At 45.5% G+C, this 16,818-nt stretch overlaps 1 protein-coding gene across 1 annotated transcript in view; it reads left to right on the forward strand.

Moving 5' to 3' along the window:
• The first annotated feature begins 12,196 nt into the window (after nt 1-12,196).
• The window catches only part of LOC149369888 (uncharacterized), a 41,398-nt gene continuing 36,776 nt past the window's right edge, over nt 12,197-16,818 (forward strand). The window contains exons 1-2 of the mRNA XM_089579619.1: nt 12,197-12,574; nt 13,732-14,028. Of these exons, the coding sequence (XP_089435745.1) occupies nt 12,197-12,574; nt 13,732-14,028 (675 nt within the window). The remainder of the gene's footprint in view (nt 12,575-13,731; nt 14,029-16,818) is intronic.

Below are 16,818 nucleotides of genomic sequence, written 5' to 3' on the forward strand. Positions count from 1 at the left end.
ACAAAAGGTAATTACAATAACCTCATAATACTGCAGAAAAGATATTACGTTGTTATGAAAATTATTATGGACGTTACCAGCTCCTACAAACTTCTCCTTTGTTCTGAAGATATAAAATGCTGAGGGCCGACCAGCTATACTTCTATAAACTACCTCAGTTCGTACAACTCCGGAAGCTGCACATTTGCGACAGGGAAGAAAACTCTACTTATCCTTTCCGACACAATAAGAGACGCATGCCAAAAACCAGAACCAATTATGGTAAACAAACAGTTCCTTATCAAATGGCTACGGTTCTTAATAAACTTGAAGGTAACTTGAGTTTCACATCTAGTATTAGCACATTCAAAAAGCACATTAAAGATGTCCTAATAATATCAGGTGTTTTGTACCGGGAGTGAAGAGTACTTATGACATGAATACACAGGATGTATCCTTCTCTTGTACCATGGTTTTTCACTTTATTTTAGTTATAAGTGTTCTTCAATGTATTGTATACTGAACAAAATCTCTGTTTAATATCCTTGCATATTATTGTACATCTCATACTGTGTTAATGTTGTGATTATAATGGCATAATTTATCCACATTTGTTTTAATTATGTGACTTACTTTCTTTTTATGCTCAAATTTGTATTGCACTTCCGTCGACTGCAGAGGGACAGAGGCCTCGTCAGGCGCCACAGCCTTTATCCTCTGCCCCTGTAGCAGATGCTGTAACTGCTCTGCTCAAATAAATCTTTTCAATTCAATTCAATTAAAAAAATGACCAATCACTTGTGCACTCTTCCCATGTATCCCTGATGGGAGATCCCCCAGACACTTTTACTTTGGGACCTCCTACTGTACTAACTTTTTTATGAAATTTATAACTCATTTGTATTTCGTTTCAATAAATCTTTAAACCTCTAAACAGGCTCGGCGAGTCCTGTCGCGGCTCCGCCATTAGCCACCCTATACTATAGCCGCATCCAGCCCGGCCGTGTCACAGGGACCGTGCTGCCCAATATCTCAACACTGGGGCGATAAAATTTTCCAGTCTTATTAGTAGCGTTGTTCTGCTGTGTCCTTAGCCAGCGCCAACGGGCTAGTGCAGCATTGGACTGAGGCGTATGTGTGAAAGTAAGTTAAGTGATGAGCGGGTTTCTGCCCCGACCAACGTTAGGTCATCCCTTGGGGCCTACATCACCAGAAGCGGCGACTATCCCGAAAGGAGGACCAGTAAAAAAATCTGTGCGATAACCTACAAAAAAGTGTAATGCGAGTGCGCAACTAATCGCAGGCGTATACGAGGTGTCACACCTAAGACTTTAGACAATTTTAGAAATATGGTTTTTGAGTTACAAGAGCTCTTTTTTCGGCCTAGCATTGGCAGCGATGTCGTACATCAGAATAAAGCTAACATTTACAGGTAAGACGTAAGTCGTAACAAGTTGAGACTTGCTAACTAATACTGAATAGTTTACTTTGAATTTTTACTGTTAGGCTCCTCAATTATTGTAAGGTGTGTACTACGCCGCTATCAATATCCATGTCAGTTTTTAGAATTTCAAAAACGCGGTTACTCTTGGCGCTGTGATTCAACAAATTTTAGCTATTTCGGCAAGTTACGTGCACTCGAGGAGTTGCGTTGTATGCAAGCTTCTCGAAAGCGCATTTATTTTGGCGCAATGTAGCCAAAATTTGTTAGGCCACAGCATTGAGGGTAACCTAGTTTTCGGACTTCTCAAGGTTGATATGAATATTAATTACACTGGGGCTACAAGCCTCTCAATAATTAACGACTCTAACAGTAAGAGTTAGAAAGTTAACCATCAGCCTGCTAACTTAATCAGCCTGATAATCAGCTCTTCTTAGCGATGTTCTGATGGACTACGCTACTCACAATGCTATGATGAAAAAAAAAGCTCTTCTAACTCAACAAACCCCTATTTTAAAAATTGTGCCGTCTTAGGTGACACAACTTGTGTATGAAAAAGCATATATCCGGCGATGCCAATTTGGCTGATAAAGCACATTATTTTTGCTCGCATTTTGACTACTGTATTCAAATTATGGCCGAAAAAGGTATGAAACTTTAAAGAGTAAGGAACAATAATTATTAGGAAGACCCTCCATTCCACGTATTCACCAGGATTCGCTTCTTTGGTGAATATTGCGTCATAAACGGCGAAATAAAAAGCATTACGCGCGCTTGTTTCCTTCACAGTTACTTCAGTTAGACGCCGCCAGACACCGGTCAAAAAAGAAAACAAGGTTAATGAAAAGTCGGTCGGTTTTCTTAAATACAGCAGACACTGCACCAAGAAAAATTTCATTGTTTTGCGTCCTGTTTAGCCGACCAAGTTGATAGTGAGAGAGAGAAAGCAAAATAACATTTTTTGTGTAAAGTATTTGAGGCACGCTGTTCCGTGGGTCCCCGTACGAACCCACTGCACTGCAAGTCCCATGAGCTTTGGAAGAAGCAAAAGAGTCCCTGGTAATTTCGACACATCGAGTGAGGATTGCCGAAAGTAGGCTGAGCAATTTAAGCATGTTTCACTAAATAGCGTTCCTCCGATTCGATGCAGACACCAAGTTAATTCATTTCATACCGCTTAGACATAAATACGCCAAGATGCTCATGTATCATGAAAAACGTAATGTCGCAACTACCAAAGCTGATCACCTTCTGCTTACCGGAAGCAAAATTTCGCGACCACAGCCTGACCCATAATTCACTGCTCTAGAAAGTAGTAATCCGAGCTTAACTCAAACAAGAGGCTGCTATAGATGGTCCTGGACTCGAATGCCATCCAGTAGCTCATTACAGAATCACGGCGTCCATTTTATTAGCGACTACGACCCCACTACAACAGCCATGGCCATAAAAGTAATTTGCTCTTTCCAAACTATTTTTCCATGAAAGATAATTTACTTTATTTGCTTCAAAAGGTAGACTATCGTCCACGTCCAGGCGCACATGACCTTCTCTACACTTCTGCCTGAAGAGTTGCGAGCCTCGTAATGGAATGATAACTTTTTCAACTGAAAAAAAAATGGAAATTTATTTTTGTGGAGTCGTTTCTTATTCAACGTCCATTTCTGTGTGAATTGTTTTTTTTACATAATTATTTATTATTACTGCGTTATTGGCGGCAAATGCGTTAGCAGTTTCCGGAATGTTTGTAAAGGTCACGAGACGTCTCCGAGTGAAAACGAGCCCTCATTGCGATCAGCGCCCCTGACGGAGGAGGGACCAACTTATGGCATGACGGAAAAGTTGGAGGCGAACTGCTGCCGCTCCTTCTCGCTCGCCCATTCACCTGCCTGGCACGCCGAGCGATGGCGAGCGCATCTCCGCTTGTACCGGCACCGCTGCCTGTTCTCGTTCTCACGCACACCAGCTATAAAAGGAAGGAATCAAGGGGAAGTGACCCCGAAAGCGTTATAAACTATTAAGAATTTCAGTGAGGACTAAACAGTGCCTCTGAGAAAATCGTAAATGCTTCGGCTAAAGCGATCATTCTAATCTCGAAATGCGATAGGTTTAGTCTGAGTTCGCAACTTCCGAAGTCTTATCGGCGTCGCTGGCGCTAAAGGCGCAATTGTTGCATTCTCCGAGTGTATCGAGCTACCGTCAAGTCTTCCGTATTCTCCTGTGCCAGAGCAGCGAACAAGTCCGCACGCTTGAAATGCAGAACTAAGCGAGCGTGCAGAGGCTGCGGAAACGAAACTCTGGTAACGAAAGTCACAGACACGCACCTGTCAATAGTCCTGGCTGGGAAGCAACCATCTTTCGATCCCGGCTGCGGCGGTTGAATTACTTTGGGGGAGAAATTCTAGGGGCCCGTGTACTGTGCGATGTGAGTGGACGTTAAAGAACCCCAGGTGGTCTAAATTTCCGGAGCCCTTCACTACGGCGTCTCTCATAGACTGAGTTGCTTTGGGACGTTAAAACACCATAAACCAAGCAACCATCTTTGTCCGCACTAAGATGCGACGAGTGGACGTCATCTTTTCGCACAAAGCTGTCGCGTGCATCGACAGGCTCAAGTGCTATTGCTGCGAAATTGCGAGAACACCGTCGCTGCTGAACAAGGTCAGTGCGACAAGATGGCGTCACATTCGGCGACACGCTTGCGCGATTTCTCCGTGTTATCCGTTCATGCGGCTGACGGAAAAACAGATTCGGAAACTGATTTAAAGCACTTAACCAGGGTACTGAATGGCATTACTCGTCCAGAAGCGGAACGGGTAGATAAGAGTGGGAATTTAATGCAATAGTTCGATTTTAACGATTTGAACACGCGCAGTAAGAAGAGCCGTTTTCACTTCCGACCCGACTGCGTTCAGGCCCAATGTGGAAGAAAAGCCGTCGTCGTCGCCAGTGTCCTCGTTGTCGTTGGCATCGATGCCTGTGAGAGAAAATTCCGATGGAAGCAAAGAATTAACAAAACTGTGCTGAAAAAAGTTACATATGGGTGGAAATCGAACCTAGGACGTTCGGACTGCGAGACGGGCGCGCCACCCGTAGGGCACGAAAACTTTTTTTCTGGGTATTTATTATAGTATTACATAGTGTTTACGCATATTATTTATTAGGCCACGAAGACTCTTTAGTTCACGCTGATTAAAGGTGGACCTATAGTAAATGCGTTGTGGTCTTTGACGTAGTAAACTGTCTTAGGGGCATGTACTGATACGTACTTGAGTAATTATAAGTATGCTAATTAAGGATTAGGTTGTTGTGTGAGTCTTGAGCAGGCGATGCGAACGGGATCCGATAACGCTACTGATTTCTAATCTTAAAGGCAACGCTTAAGCGTCCTTCAAAATTTTTGCAACCGTATCATCATGACCGGTTGATAGTAAGCGGCGAAATTCAGCCTCATGGGTGGCGCTGACATCGACGCTATCAACGCCCGCTACACGTACGCTTTACGTAAGTCACTGGGGCGTGGAATGCTCCTGTTTTCTACTGTGACCAAAGTACACTTCCGACATCCCGCTTCGCACCGCTCGTGCGACCTCCCAGCTATGCTGCAAGACGGCCGGGATCCTCGTCAAAAGGTGCGCGTCATATTTAACTGCTTCTTCTTGGCGCTGTCGCGGCCCGTTTCATTCATGCTTGTGTCGCCAGTATATTTCGCTGCACGAAGCAGCGTCCCAAGCTGCACAGGTAATCGGCCCATTATGGGAAACGTATTGACAAAGTCTGGCCCTACAAAGGGCCAGAGTTAAACCATGTATATGTAATTATTGCCCCATTACCTATGCTGCTTGGGGTATTTATTACGCACATTTACCTTCTCTGCCGCCTGAAAACTGCCCGTGCACGCGTAGCATGCACGGGCAGTTTTTAATCTGTCGCACGCATGGCATGTGCGACAGATTCAAGCTGAAATGTTTTTCGCGTCGTTTATAACTGAGCCGTAAACCGCCGCACAGCAGAAGCGCCTGACAACTCTGCACTACGGATAAAGATGCAAACAAATCAGGACGTGAGTGTTCCTTGCCGTCTCGTATTCACGCTTGCTTTTGCGACAAAGCGCGCCAACTAAAGATGATACCGACCAGTAATACCTCTAGTAACTTGTAGGCAACAGCAGTGGGCTTGGCCCAAAGTGATTACATATGAACTATTTATTCAAAATGTACTGTCGCGATCACAATATTGCGGGACGTCGGAAAGCGTGGCAGAACTGCGTTCTGCGCCATCTAACGGCGCACTCCCGCTCGTTCTTTCTGCTAGGGCATGTCTCTAACCTCACTACTGCTTTACGCGCGGCGCATGAAGATCGGAACGTGCGGCAGGTGCCGCTTCGATATCCAGGTCTGCCTAAACGGCTACGATGGGTGAAGCAGACAGTTGCCGCTTTCGCGGAGGATCGACTCTGAGGAAAGGGGAGGGGACATGCAATGACGAGTCACTTCTTTTAGTGCGCAAATTTGCCGAGTCATAACGTAAGATGGCCCTCATATTTTTTTATTCGTGTGCATGGTCTCTGTTTCCAGCACGCACACGCTTAAGTGGGAACAAAACCCTGAATGCTAGGATAAACAACTGCTCCTGGACGTGAAGAACGATGGAATGCCAAGGCCTACGCGAAAAATACAGCTACAGTAAACAAAAAAGCAAGGAAATTTGATTAATTTTTGCGACAAGGAAGTAAAAACACCTTCCTGGAAAGTGAATTAACACTCGGAAACAATTCTCTCAGATGGGTACGCGAGCCCAGCACTAAGCGACAGTAATGCGCAGTTAACTTTACGTCAACGGCATTTATTGGAGGCGCGTCAGAGAACGAAACAGAAAAGGGTCCATGGCGCAAGTCAATGACACATGAGCTCCGCAGAGCGCTGGACACGAGGAACACATCTGAGAGAATTATTGCCGAGTATTGTGGTTTTGTCTTTCATGCGCAAAATAAATCTCGTTTTTCCTTTTCGCCTATATGTTTGCGTAACCGCATTTTCAGGTGAGTGCTTGGTATGCCGAAATTCTTCTCGACAAGAAGCTGGTAATCCAGGCATTCAGCCTTGAGGCCTGTCCGTTCAGCGCGCATACACTCGCACAACAAAAACAGAAAACATAATTGCACGCTCCCCCACCTTTATCAAGAGTCGCTGCACCGCGATAGCGACACGCTATCTGCGTCATTCATCAGCGGCTGAGCCAGATGCTGGCTAGATTCCGAAGCGGCACCCGGCGCTAGCGGCGATCTATGTACTGCGCGCGTGTTAGGAGTGACAGTACAGAGATGCCTGAAAGGGGGAGAAGGAGTGAGGCTGCGCCGTTAGATGGCGCGGAGCGCAGTTTTGCCACGTTTTCCGACGTCCCGCAATATTGTGATCGCGACAGTACGTTATTCCTTGCTTGGTCTAACCATAGCCTTAGAGGGGAGCTGATTATGAGAGGAAATTTGAACGAACTCGCTTAGCAGATGTACTGGTCGTAGCTGACGTGCTTTCCACAAAAACAAAAGTGTTTTAAGCTCTTCCTTCGTAGCTGCAGGCCATCGTTCATGTCTTAGTACCGCCAGCCTGAACTGCGCAGCATTCTTAGTCGTATATGTGCGAAATCCCGCGTAAAATTCGATGCCTAAAGACAATAGTGATCCCACACTGAGGGCGCGGGGTCATTTTATTTTACAGAAACATTGCCCGAAAAAATAAAATCACGAGCAATTAAGCCACGGTAGGCGACTTCATTTTCCGTGGCTTGTCCGTGTCTTTTATGCGAGTGCTTGTGTGAGAGCGATAATCTACCAACTCGCTCGTCAACGGCACGTCCTGTCTAGTAGCTTCATTCACGGTGCATCCTGGTTCTCACGTTGCTACCTAGAACCAGCTTAGAAAAGTCAATTTCTGCGTAGTGCGGTAAATTTCGAGGCAGTCCAAAACCCTGCGCAATTTAGTATAACCGTTCTCTAACTAGCGAGCTACATTCCTTCCTGTGTATGCAGTCTTTCGTACACTTAACACGAATGAAGGACACCGCGGCGTAGGCTGGCGCCAGCCGTTAGCCGCTGGCTACGAGATCATGCTCTCTGTATGTTTGCTGAGCCTGACAACAGCTGGAGGGCAGTTCGATTTGGCTGCTTTTGCGCCTGTTCGCGATCGCCATGTACACAGCGCGGTCGTGATAGGGGCGTTTTACCGCGTTCCGCAACGCGTTGCAGTGTTATCGCGGGAACCCGATATTGCGCGCGAATTTGCCGGTTCCCACGATAAGTGCAACGCGTTACCTGGGCGCGCGAAGCCCCCACCACGAGCAAAACGTGGTAAAGCGCCCCCATCACGACCGCGCTGTGTGCATGGCGATCGCGCACAGGCGACGAAGCAGTTAAATCGAACTGCCCTCCAGCTGTTGTCAGCCGCTGCAAACATACTGAGAGCATGATCTCGTAGCCGGCGGCTAACGCTTCGTTGCGTTGGAATCAGCCTAAGCCTAAACCTAAGCCACGCTTTCCATCATTCTTATCAAGAGACTGTACACAAGGCGAACGTTAAGCGCGCATTAGCCGTCTTGTGCAGTCTGTCCAAAGCACTCGAGACCACCTCGGGGTTTAGTTATGCGCAACAAGCTGCTTTGGTAGATTTTTTGCGATATTTTTAGAAACCTACAGCACTCTTCTGAGCACGCTGTCTAAATGATCGGTGACTTGAGACAGCCCTAAGGTACTACTTTCGCACTGCGCTGCACACTTTATGCTCGCCGCACTAACCGAACATCAAGCACCGCTGCACTCCAACTCATTCCCGTCACTCCAAATAGCGGGCTCTGGTGAAGTTTATGCCTGGAGGCAATTTTAGCAGCTTCTCTTTTACGAATGACATCAAACACTGAACGGGGACTTCGTCGAGTATTGCTGTCCCGCGTTTCAAAATCAGCGGAACATCTTCCAATTGAAGAACCACTTGCGCCCCGTTGGCTCGCATAGGCATAATGCCTTTAGATGCCGCTCAATGCATAACAAATGGCATTGAATATGCTCTGCATCTTCAGGTGTAACTGTATTAGAGCGAAATAGAAATGAAAATGGTATACAGACATAAAGGTATGAAATCTTTTCTGTACTTCTTGACAAAGCGCCTATCAGAGACGGCGCATATCTTTAAAAAATAGTAATATGTGAGGTGGCCGTGTATAGGATAAAAGGGCATAAAAGCAGCTCATAAGCATCTTTACTGAATTGGTGAGTATGTAGTCCAAGTTCATGTCCAATTGTACATGGGATTGAAAATCATTGCAATATATAAAGTTAGACAATAAGAGGTTAGGAACAATTTTACCCAAAAAATAATTCTGTGAATCATTTAAAGACGGTTATTTAAAAACATTTCTAGCAAACTCCACAGGACCGTGTAATAAATTGCTATTACACATTGCACAATATATTACACATTAGAGTCCACATGGTCTTTGTGGACTGCTGGTTCATGAATGGCAGGGATACCATCTGGAATATCATTTCGGTAGTTTGTTGCTCTCCCAAATGGTGAAAATTTATAGGCCGTGGTTCAACGGAACGAATTCCTGAAGCTGAGATTATCATATAGACGACGAGAAATACCATGTGGTTCGCCAAGGTGAACGGTGGTTCGGCACTTACTTTCGATGATTTTGTAGAGCAGAGCGACCCTCCTACGTTACTCGTGTTGGAAGTGATAGCGACCACCTGAGGTTAGTGACTCTAAATTGTCGACGGCACATTCACGTTACAAAAAGTTGCACGCAGTTCTGAATGCGCTGGAGTGATTGTAATGAATAGGCCTGATAAGGGTTAGCAGATGGGTGAGGGGATTTCAACTTGTGGGCGAAGTACTTTTTATATAGCCGAGAATACAGAGTGAACCGCACTTGTGTAGAGTGATCCGGTGGGTGTTTAGAACTGCGCGCGCGACGCCTCGCGGCGGTCACTGAGTTCGTGATCGCTTGGTGAGAAACGCCACGAGCGTGGATATGGTGTGGCCTTCGGGGCTTATCGAGAAATGCCTGCGTGATTTGTGTGTCGCGAGTGCCGGCTCTCTACCACTGAGAAAGCACTCGTGGCGTCTGAGTCGCGAACGCGCTTTACAAAGCACGCATGCACTCTGCATTATCTCATCGCGTGCGGAGTGGCGGCAGCGTGACATTTTCGTGGCTAAGGCGGTAGTGCCGTTTGAGTGATAGCCGGAGGCCACGACCCACAAATCATGCATGCCTGTATAGCAGTCGGCCACAAATGCTGCAGTGTGCATGCTCGTGGCGCTTTTGGCCAATCGATTTCGAACCCGAAGACTGCCGCCAGGCGTCAGGCGCAGTTGCAAGCTTCCGTCGTACCACTCTATATACTCCCCTTTCATGCATCAGGAGCAACGTTGTGAAATGTGTGGAAGTAGTCTGCATGAAGAAATAAAGAGAGGCGTGTTACTCCGCGTAAGTTTTGAGGCCGAGTGGTCTGAGGCACGAGAAAACGAGAGCGTGTCGTCAGAAATAAGAGCGCATTCAGTCAAGCTCATTACAAATGTATCCTGTAATAAGCCTCCAGGGAAAGCATTTACTGTTTTTCGCTCGCCACAAAGCACGCGCTTCTTCCTGACCGCGCATGTAGGCAGCGCGAACAAAAGCGCCAGCTTTCACAGCGGTGCACCTGATGTATGAAATAGAGTACAGACATATGTTATCTTCCTGTAGGCGATGTTTTTGAGGCGATGTTAAGTGAGTCGACCAGGAAAGGTTGACGATGGTATACCCCAAAGTACTTATCTGAGGCCGCGTGCTCACGATGTAGGTCAGTATGTAAAAATTAATGAAGCATGTTTGCACTTCAGTAACGCTTTACATTTACTGCCATTCAGCACTATTAGCCAAGGTGCGCACCAGATAATAATCTTATGGCAGTCTTTCTGAGGTTCGAGGAGCTCTGAGTGTGAGCGAAATTTCAGGTGATTATGCAGTCATCTGCTAAAAGTCAAATGATTAAAATATTTTTAGATGACACACAACTTGTGTAGATTAGGAATAGCATTGGATCCGAGAAGTCCTGGGCCTACCGAATGATACGTCAGTTAGACGAAAAAGTGCGCATCCATGACATTGCTAAACAATGTAATTGTAACGATGACCCTTTATCTAATAAGGGGTAGTGTGAAAGTGATCGGATGCTTTAGAGTAGTCTATAAACATGCACTCGGTTCGAAAACCGCTGTCCATGTTAAGGAACAGTTCATTCGTAGGCCCGATTAAGTGCGTGTCACAACATATCTCTTCCTAAGGCCATCTTGGTTTGAAAAAAAAAATGTTCCAGTAAAGCGCGATGCGTAATGCGACGATATGTTGAAGTTCGCGTGGGCTACTTGTTAGAGATATGGGTCGATAGTTACTGACATTTTATATCAACATTTTTAAAAATTGGAATCATGTTCACAATATTCTGATTGTAGGATATTTAGCCAAGAGGCAACGGTTCGGTAACATATGGGAGAATGACACTGGAGTGGTTTTCGGTATTCTTAAGGATTTTAGCAGTGATGCCATGAATGTCACAGCAAGTTGGTGCATTGAAATCTGAAGATGGGGCTGTTTCCAGTTATTCTGTATAAGAGTTCGAAAATCACTGAATAGTAACGTATCCTTGGCTTTGCGTGCAGCAAGACAGTATTTTTGATCAGCTGCTTTTTGGCTGAGACATGATTCGGGTGTGCCTTATCCTTCAGCTTTTCTTAATAAACGTTTCTTTTCGTTCCTTAGCACGCGTAGTCCCATGTGAAAGCAGAAAATTTTACTTTCAACAAAGACCACTTTTCGACGAACGACCTGTTATAGAAAGTGTTATATGAGATGCAAAGGTTTACAAAATCTGTTTAGCGGCATCACATTCTTTTTGTAATAAAGTATTTAGGACTATAGATATGCTAGTAAAAAGGCTTAGTAGTTGTGAAGTCAAGATCCAGATGATCCCGAAGTCCTTATTTAATAGACGCTGAGTTGACATACTCAGTAGCTGTCGCAATGATGAGATTCAGGACATTCGCACCGCGCGTAGGTTAACAAGCTGACCTGAGGAGAAATCTATACTGAGGACGACGAATTTCTTACACTGCAAGAATAAGATGTCCTGTTGTTTTTGAAAGTCAGGTTGGTGGAAATTGCCCAAAAGCAAGATATTAAGGTCGTTTCTTTGTTTAGATGGCGGTAAGGTTATAGCATAAGTATGAAATAATCTTGTAAAATCTGGCACTCAGTAAGACATCCCAAGTAAACATTTGTACCGTTGTCTTTCCATGTCGTACTAAAAAATGTAGACTTTTTTTTCATCGTTCATTTTACAGCTCATGTGTGTCGCCATTGAACGTCTGGGCGTGTCTGAACACAAACATCTGAATGTCACTAGATTCCTGACCATCGATAATGTTATCACTGAAGTGCGGCTGTGCGATCCACAGCCTATTTCTTAATAAAAGGGCATGCAGAACCAAGCAGCACCGATATCGGAAACATGTTCATGCTGGTTGGGACTATATCGAGAACAGATGTGCTCCTGGGCGACAAGATATTGCGCTCTAATTCGAAAGACCCATCAATTTTGCAGTCTGACGAAGTAATTCTTGGTGGCTAGCAGCCAGTATATATCGAGAAAACCTCGCAACACGATCGCACGATACCAGCAAGCTGGTTATGTGACAAACAAGAACATTTCTTTTCTTCTCCGTCCACTTTCAGGTGGCGATGGATTTTAAATCCATTCAAAGCAGCATTAATGGTTTTGCTGCACGATTAAATCTCCTCTACACACGCCAACTGTATGAAGATCCGCTCGTTGCAAAACCGCGAGCGCCCTTCAGCGGGGACGTTCGCCGACATCTTTTCCGATGCACCGAGGCCCCGAACGAGGTGTGCGCCCTGCTCAAGATCCTTCCCGCAGTCAACGAGATGCTGGCAGAAGTGGGCGCAGAGGTGATTGAGAACATCCCCGGGAAAGTGGCCGTACGCATCGAGCGTGACTTCCACGTTCCAGTGCACCTCTGCGAAGGACATGAATTCGATGACGCGGCCATACTGTTCATGTTCATTGTGGCCAGACACCGATGCGTCCACTGTGTCCAGGTAAGTGACATCTAGACGACCTGATGACGCGTTTCTGGGGGCTCTCACTTTTGCAGTTTAGCTTTCGCTGTTTCTCAACAAAGTAAAGTCGCCGCGGTTGCTCAGTGGTTATAGTGCTCGGCTGCTGACCCTAAAGATGCGGGTTCGATCCCGGCCGCGGCGGCCGAATTTCGATGGAGTCGAAATTCTAGACGTTCGTGTACTGTGCGATGTCAGTGCACGTTAAAGAACCCCACGTGGTCGAAATTTCCGGAGCCCTTCACTACGGCGTCTCTCATAGCCTGAGTCGCTTTGGGACGTTAAACCCTATAAACCAAACCAGTAAGCAAAGTAAGGTTAGGTCAATCGATAATCCTGCAAATATGAAAATTTCCCCAAGGCTATAGCGTCCACTCAAAAAAATGTAAATTTTGAGTCCATGGCAGTCCCTCATTAGCTCTTCCGCTAACGTTTTTGTAATTAGCAAGCTTATTCGCTGAGCCTCGTAAACATCTTCTGAGAGGAAAAAACATAATAGTCATAAACCCCCCCCCCCCCCCGTGTCTCAAGGCGGCAAGAAAATCGCAGTTTTCAATTACAGGTGGTCGACTAAATCTTAGTGCTTATTTTCGCAGCCCAAAAACTGGCTTCACCGGCTCAAAGCCACAACAAGAAATCATTGTGCAGGCACAACTGTTTATCAGTGCTAAATAAACTAAATATTTACCAGTAATGGTTATTGCCCCTGTAATTCATGATATGGCTGGATCAGACTCACAGCTTCTATGTCAGCATTGGACTCGAAAGAAGACGTTAATTTTGTCTACCGCGGCAAATTGTATCCATTCGGACAAGGCGAGCTTAACGAGTTAGATACTGCTGTAACGGAAGGTACAGTCTAACAAAGCTTGCAAAACGCCAAACAGAGCTCAATATACAGAACTCGTTTCATGGGTCCTTTCTCTGACCATGCATTCTACTTTTTGCCTCTTTTTTTTCTTAATTATATTAGCAGCAATTGTCTTAAATTGCAACCCTACCTAAAATGCATTCGATTTTACGTGGTCCGTAGACACAAAAAGGGCAAGGGCGCCGACGTTCTTAGCTAATTTCTTAGAACATGATAATTGACCGCTATTTCTCTTTAAAAACGACACAACTGACTGGTGTTCTTGCAGTTCGCACAGCTGCCGGGTATTCGAAGCAGCTTCGATAAGGTCATCTGCAATGCCCTGGAGACAGCACCATCTTTGACCTCCCTCCACTTGAGCGATTTCAAAATGAACAGGGAAGCAACATCTAGCGCCCTTGGTGCCATTTGCCGCCTGGTGGCGTCGCAACTGCGTGAGCTCTCACTAGAGGCCCTGGGGCTCTTTGGAGAAGATTGTGCGCCGCTCGATGCCTGGGAGCGGGCCCTGGCTACCACCACCTGCCTCAAGAAGCTTAAGATAATCGATGTCGGCGTCATTGTACAGGTAATATTTTCACCTGCTTTTAGCACTGCTCGCAAATTAGTGAACAAATAACCATGTTACGCTTTCCTAAAGCCCCTGGTGCCACAGACAGTGTGCGATAGTCAAGACGTTTTTCATTCCTTCCAATAAAAATATTCAGTTTCTTTTCCGCTACAATCAGACCAAAAAACTGCGTTCCACAAGCAAGCTTGGCCACAGTACAATGCGTCGGCTAGTTACTGTTGAGAAGACTGCTTGAACACTGTTTCAACATGTGCAGTTTTGCTGCATTGCGTGAGTTCCATAGAGTACGATAAAAAGAACGCAAATATCCCTTTAGCATCACATATTGCGAGAGCGACGTGCCCCCTTATTGAGCTGAGGAATGTTCGGATCAACGAGGACTTAGAGACCGCAAATTTTATGCGCTGTGTACTTATCGGATAAACGTACGGAGAAAAAGGTATGCAGCATTGACCTTAGGCAAGGAAATCATTTGTGGCTTTAGTGTTTTGTCGGTACGGTAAAAATTTCATTTTGTGACACTAAACACAGAAAGAGGTGACAAAATTTTCTACACGGTCACTTTATTTTCTAAGTGAATTTTTTTTCGCGCTGGCGTCGTTCTTACAGCCAACGCCGTTTAACCGGGTCCAACCTGGCGCATCTCTACAGCCTATAAATCTGTCGACAACGTGCACTAGCAGCACCACTTCAACTGCAAGCAATTGGCAGCTCATTACCGTGCCGCACAAGCGACAGCGCTGCTTGGCAATTGGGCTAGTGGATGATGTGTGTTAAGGATATATATATATATATATATACCGTAATTTCCGGTGTATAAGACGCGGTTTTTTTTCAAAAATTTTGCTGGTGCGTCCTATACAAGGGTGCGTCTTATATGCGAATTTTCCGTTTTTTTTGCGAGTTCAGAAATTACTCAGGTTCATGTTCAAGCTTCTTTCACCGAAAAAATATTACTACCAATAACGGGGTTGTAACATGGTTAATACTTCAATACGGGGACCGCCATGCGCAACTTTTCTAGGTGAACTTTATCATGATGCGGCGGGGTTACCACTTCCGGGATCTTAAACACGCGGCTAGGGACGCGGCCGTTTAGGAGGCCACAAGCAAAGGCAATGTGAAATGCCAAAAGATGGCGACAGTCGCGCTTCTCGCCATTGTCAAGACAAGCCAAGAGAAGCCGATGTTTTTTCTTAGTCACCCTTTGCAAGTACGTAGTGCGAAGAGAATGCTTCAGCCGCGTTGCCTTTTCGATAGCGCATCCGAAGATGAAGACTTTGAAGGTTTTATGTAAAAATAAATTGTTATGGACATAAAGAGAGTTCTTTCGCTCTTTTTTCTTTTGTGCTAAAACGTGGGCGGGTATGACGTGAGTGTTGACTTTTTCGATCACTTAGCGTTGCTTAAGAACTTCTCACACGTACGGTGCATTTTGCGATGGCCGTATAAGCATGTTTAATTAAGCCTCACTAGCCTAACTGGGTAAATTGGGGTGCGTCTTATACACGGGTGCGTCTTATATACCAATTTTTTCAATGACAGCCTGCATATATGGCGGGTGCGTCTTATACAAAGGTGCGTGTTGTACACCGGAAAATACGGTATATATGTATATATATATGTATATATATATATGTATATATTTGTATATATATATGTATATATTTGTATATATATATGTATATATATATATACGGACAGCACGGAAAGGAAAGTTGATTGTACGGAAGCTTCCCGGCAAGCATGGGTTCAAGAGGCTCTAAGCTTTTCCTGTGCAAGCGTCGCAATTGTGTGCCTTCAGAGAGATTCGTCAGTCTTTTCTGGATGAAGCGGGCAGATTGAGCCGCATCGACTCAGTTGTGATCCCGGAAAAACAGCAAAAAATATCGTACCATAAAGGGACAACCACCACTCCGAATGAGAAATGTGACATTAGAGTTGATGTCAGATGTTTGGAGCTTTACCACACACAATAAGTAGTGCAGTTATTGGCCTAGTGTCCTACGTGGTAAGATGGTTCAAAAGTCGCTGTCGAGACATATACCTCCGTCAGTGAAAGGAAGTTTCTACAGAAATTTTTATTTCCTGAATTTTAGGAACATATGGGTTAATTGATGAGGATCAGGCGGAAAAAGTAGCCGCATCTCTCACACGACGCCGCGCTAAAGTGCGAAAGAACCAACTTCAGCGCACGGCAGATCTCGTTATGCGCGCTGTCAGACGTAACGCCTGTCTGCACGAGACCCAGAACGAGAGTCTTCGCTATCTGTTTCAGGAAACCGAAGTTCGCAATGCGTGGAATCCGCTTGCGGTGGCGGGAGGCTTCTCTGGTGCTCTCGGAGCGTTGCAGTCGCCTATTCCGCTCCACCGCCGCCGCCCTGCAGGGGCACAATCTTTAGAATGCCGGCGATTAGCGCGTTAGGCAGCAAAGCGCAAACACTTGAAGGATAACAGATCTTCCTTGTTAGCCGCAGTTACACAGTAAATAATGCATAGATCCCTGGTAGTACAATGAAAGCGCGGTAATTTCTTTCCTGAAATCACGACCAGTCCGCGTGCTTAGTTGATCAAAGGAACGATACTCCTCTCCCACAGTCTCGGCACACTTCATTACACTAGCCTATGCTCGACCAATGGTGCCTCCTCTATTATATTCAGCCGCGTGGTGGCGAAGTATGGGGAGCCGTCTGTGCTCAAGTTCTTGCAAAGTGACGCATTCAGTATTGATCACAACCATCGCTCGTATTTACTACTCCCCTTTCGAATACAATGACGTTGTCTTTG

This window comes from Amblyomma mixtum, chromosome 1 (assembly GCF_055824585.1).
Source record: "Amblyomma mixtum isolate Tamu chromosome 1, ASM5582458v1, whole genome shotgun sequence".
Taxonomy (NCBI): domain Eukaryota; kingdom Metazoa; phylum Arthropoda; class Arachnida; order Ixodida; family Ixodidae; genus Amblyomma; species Amblyomma mixtum.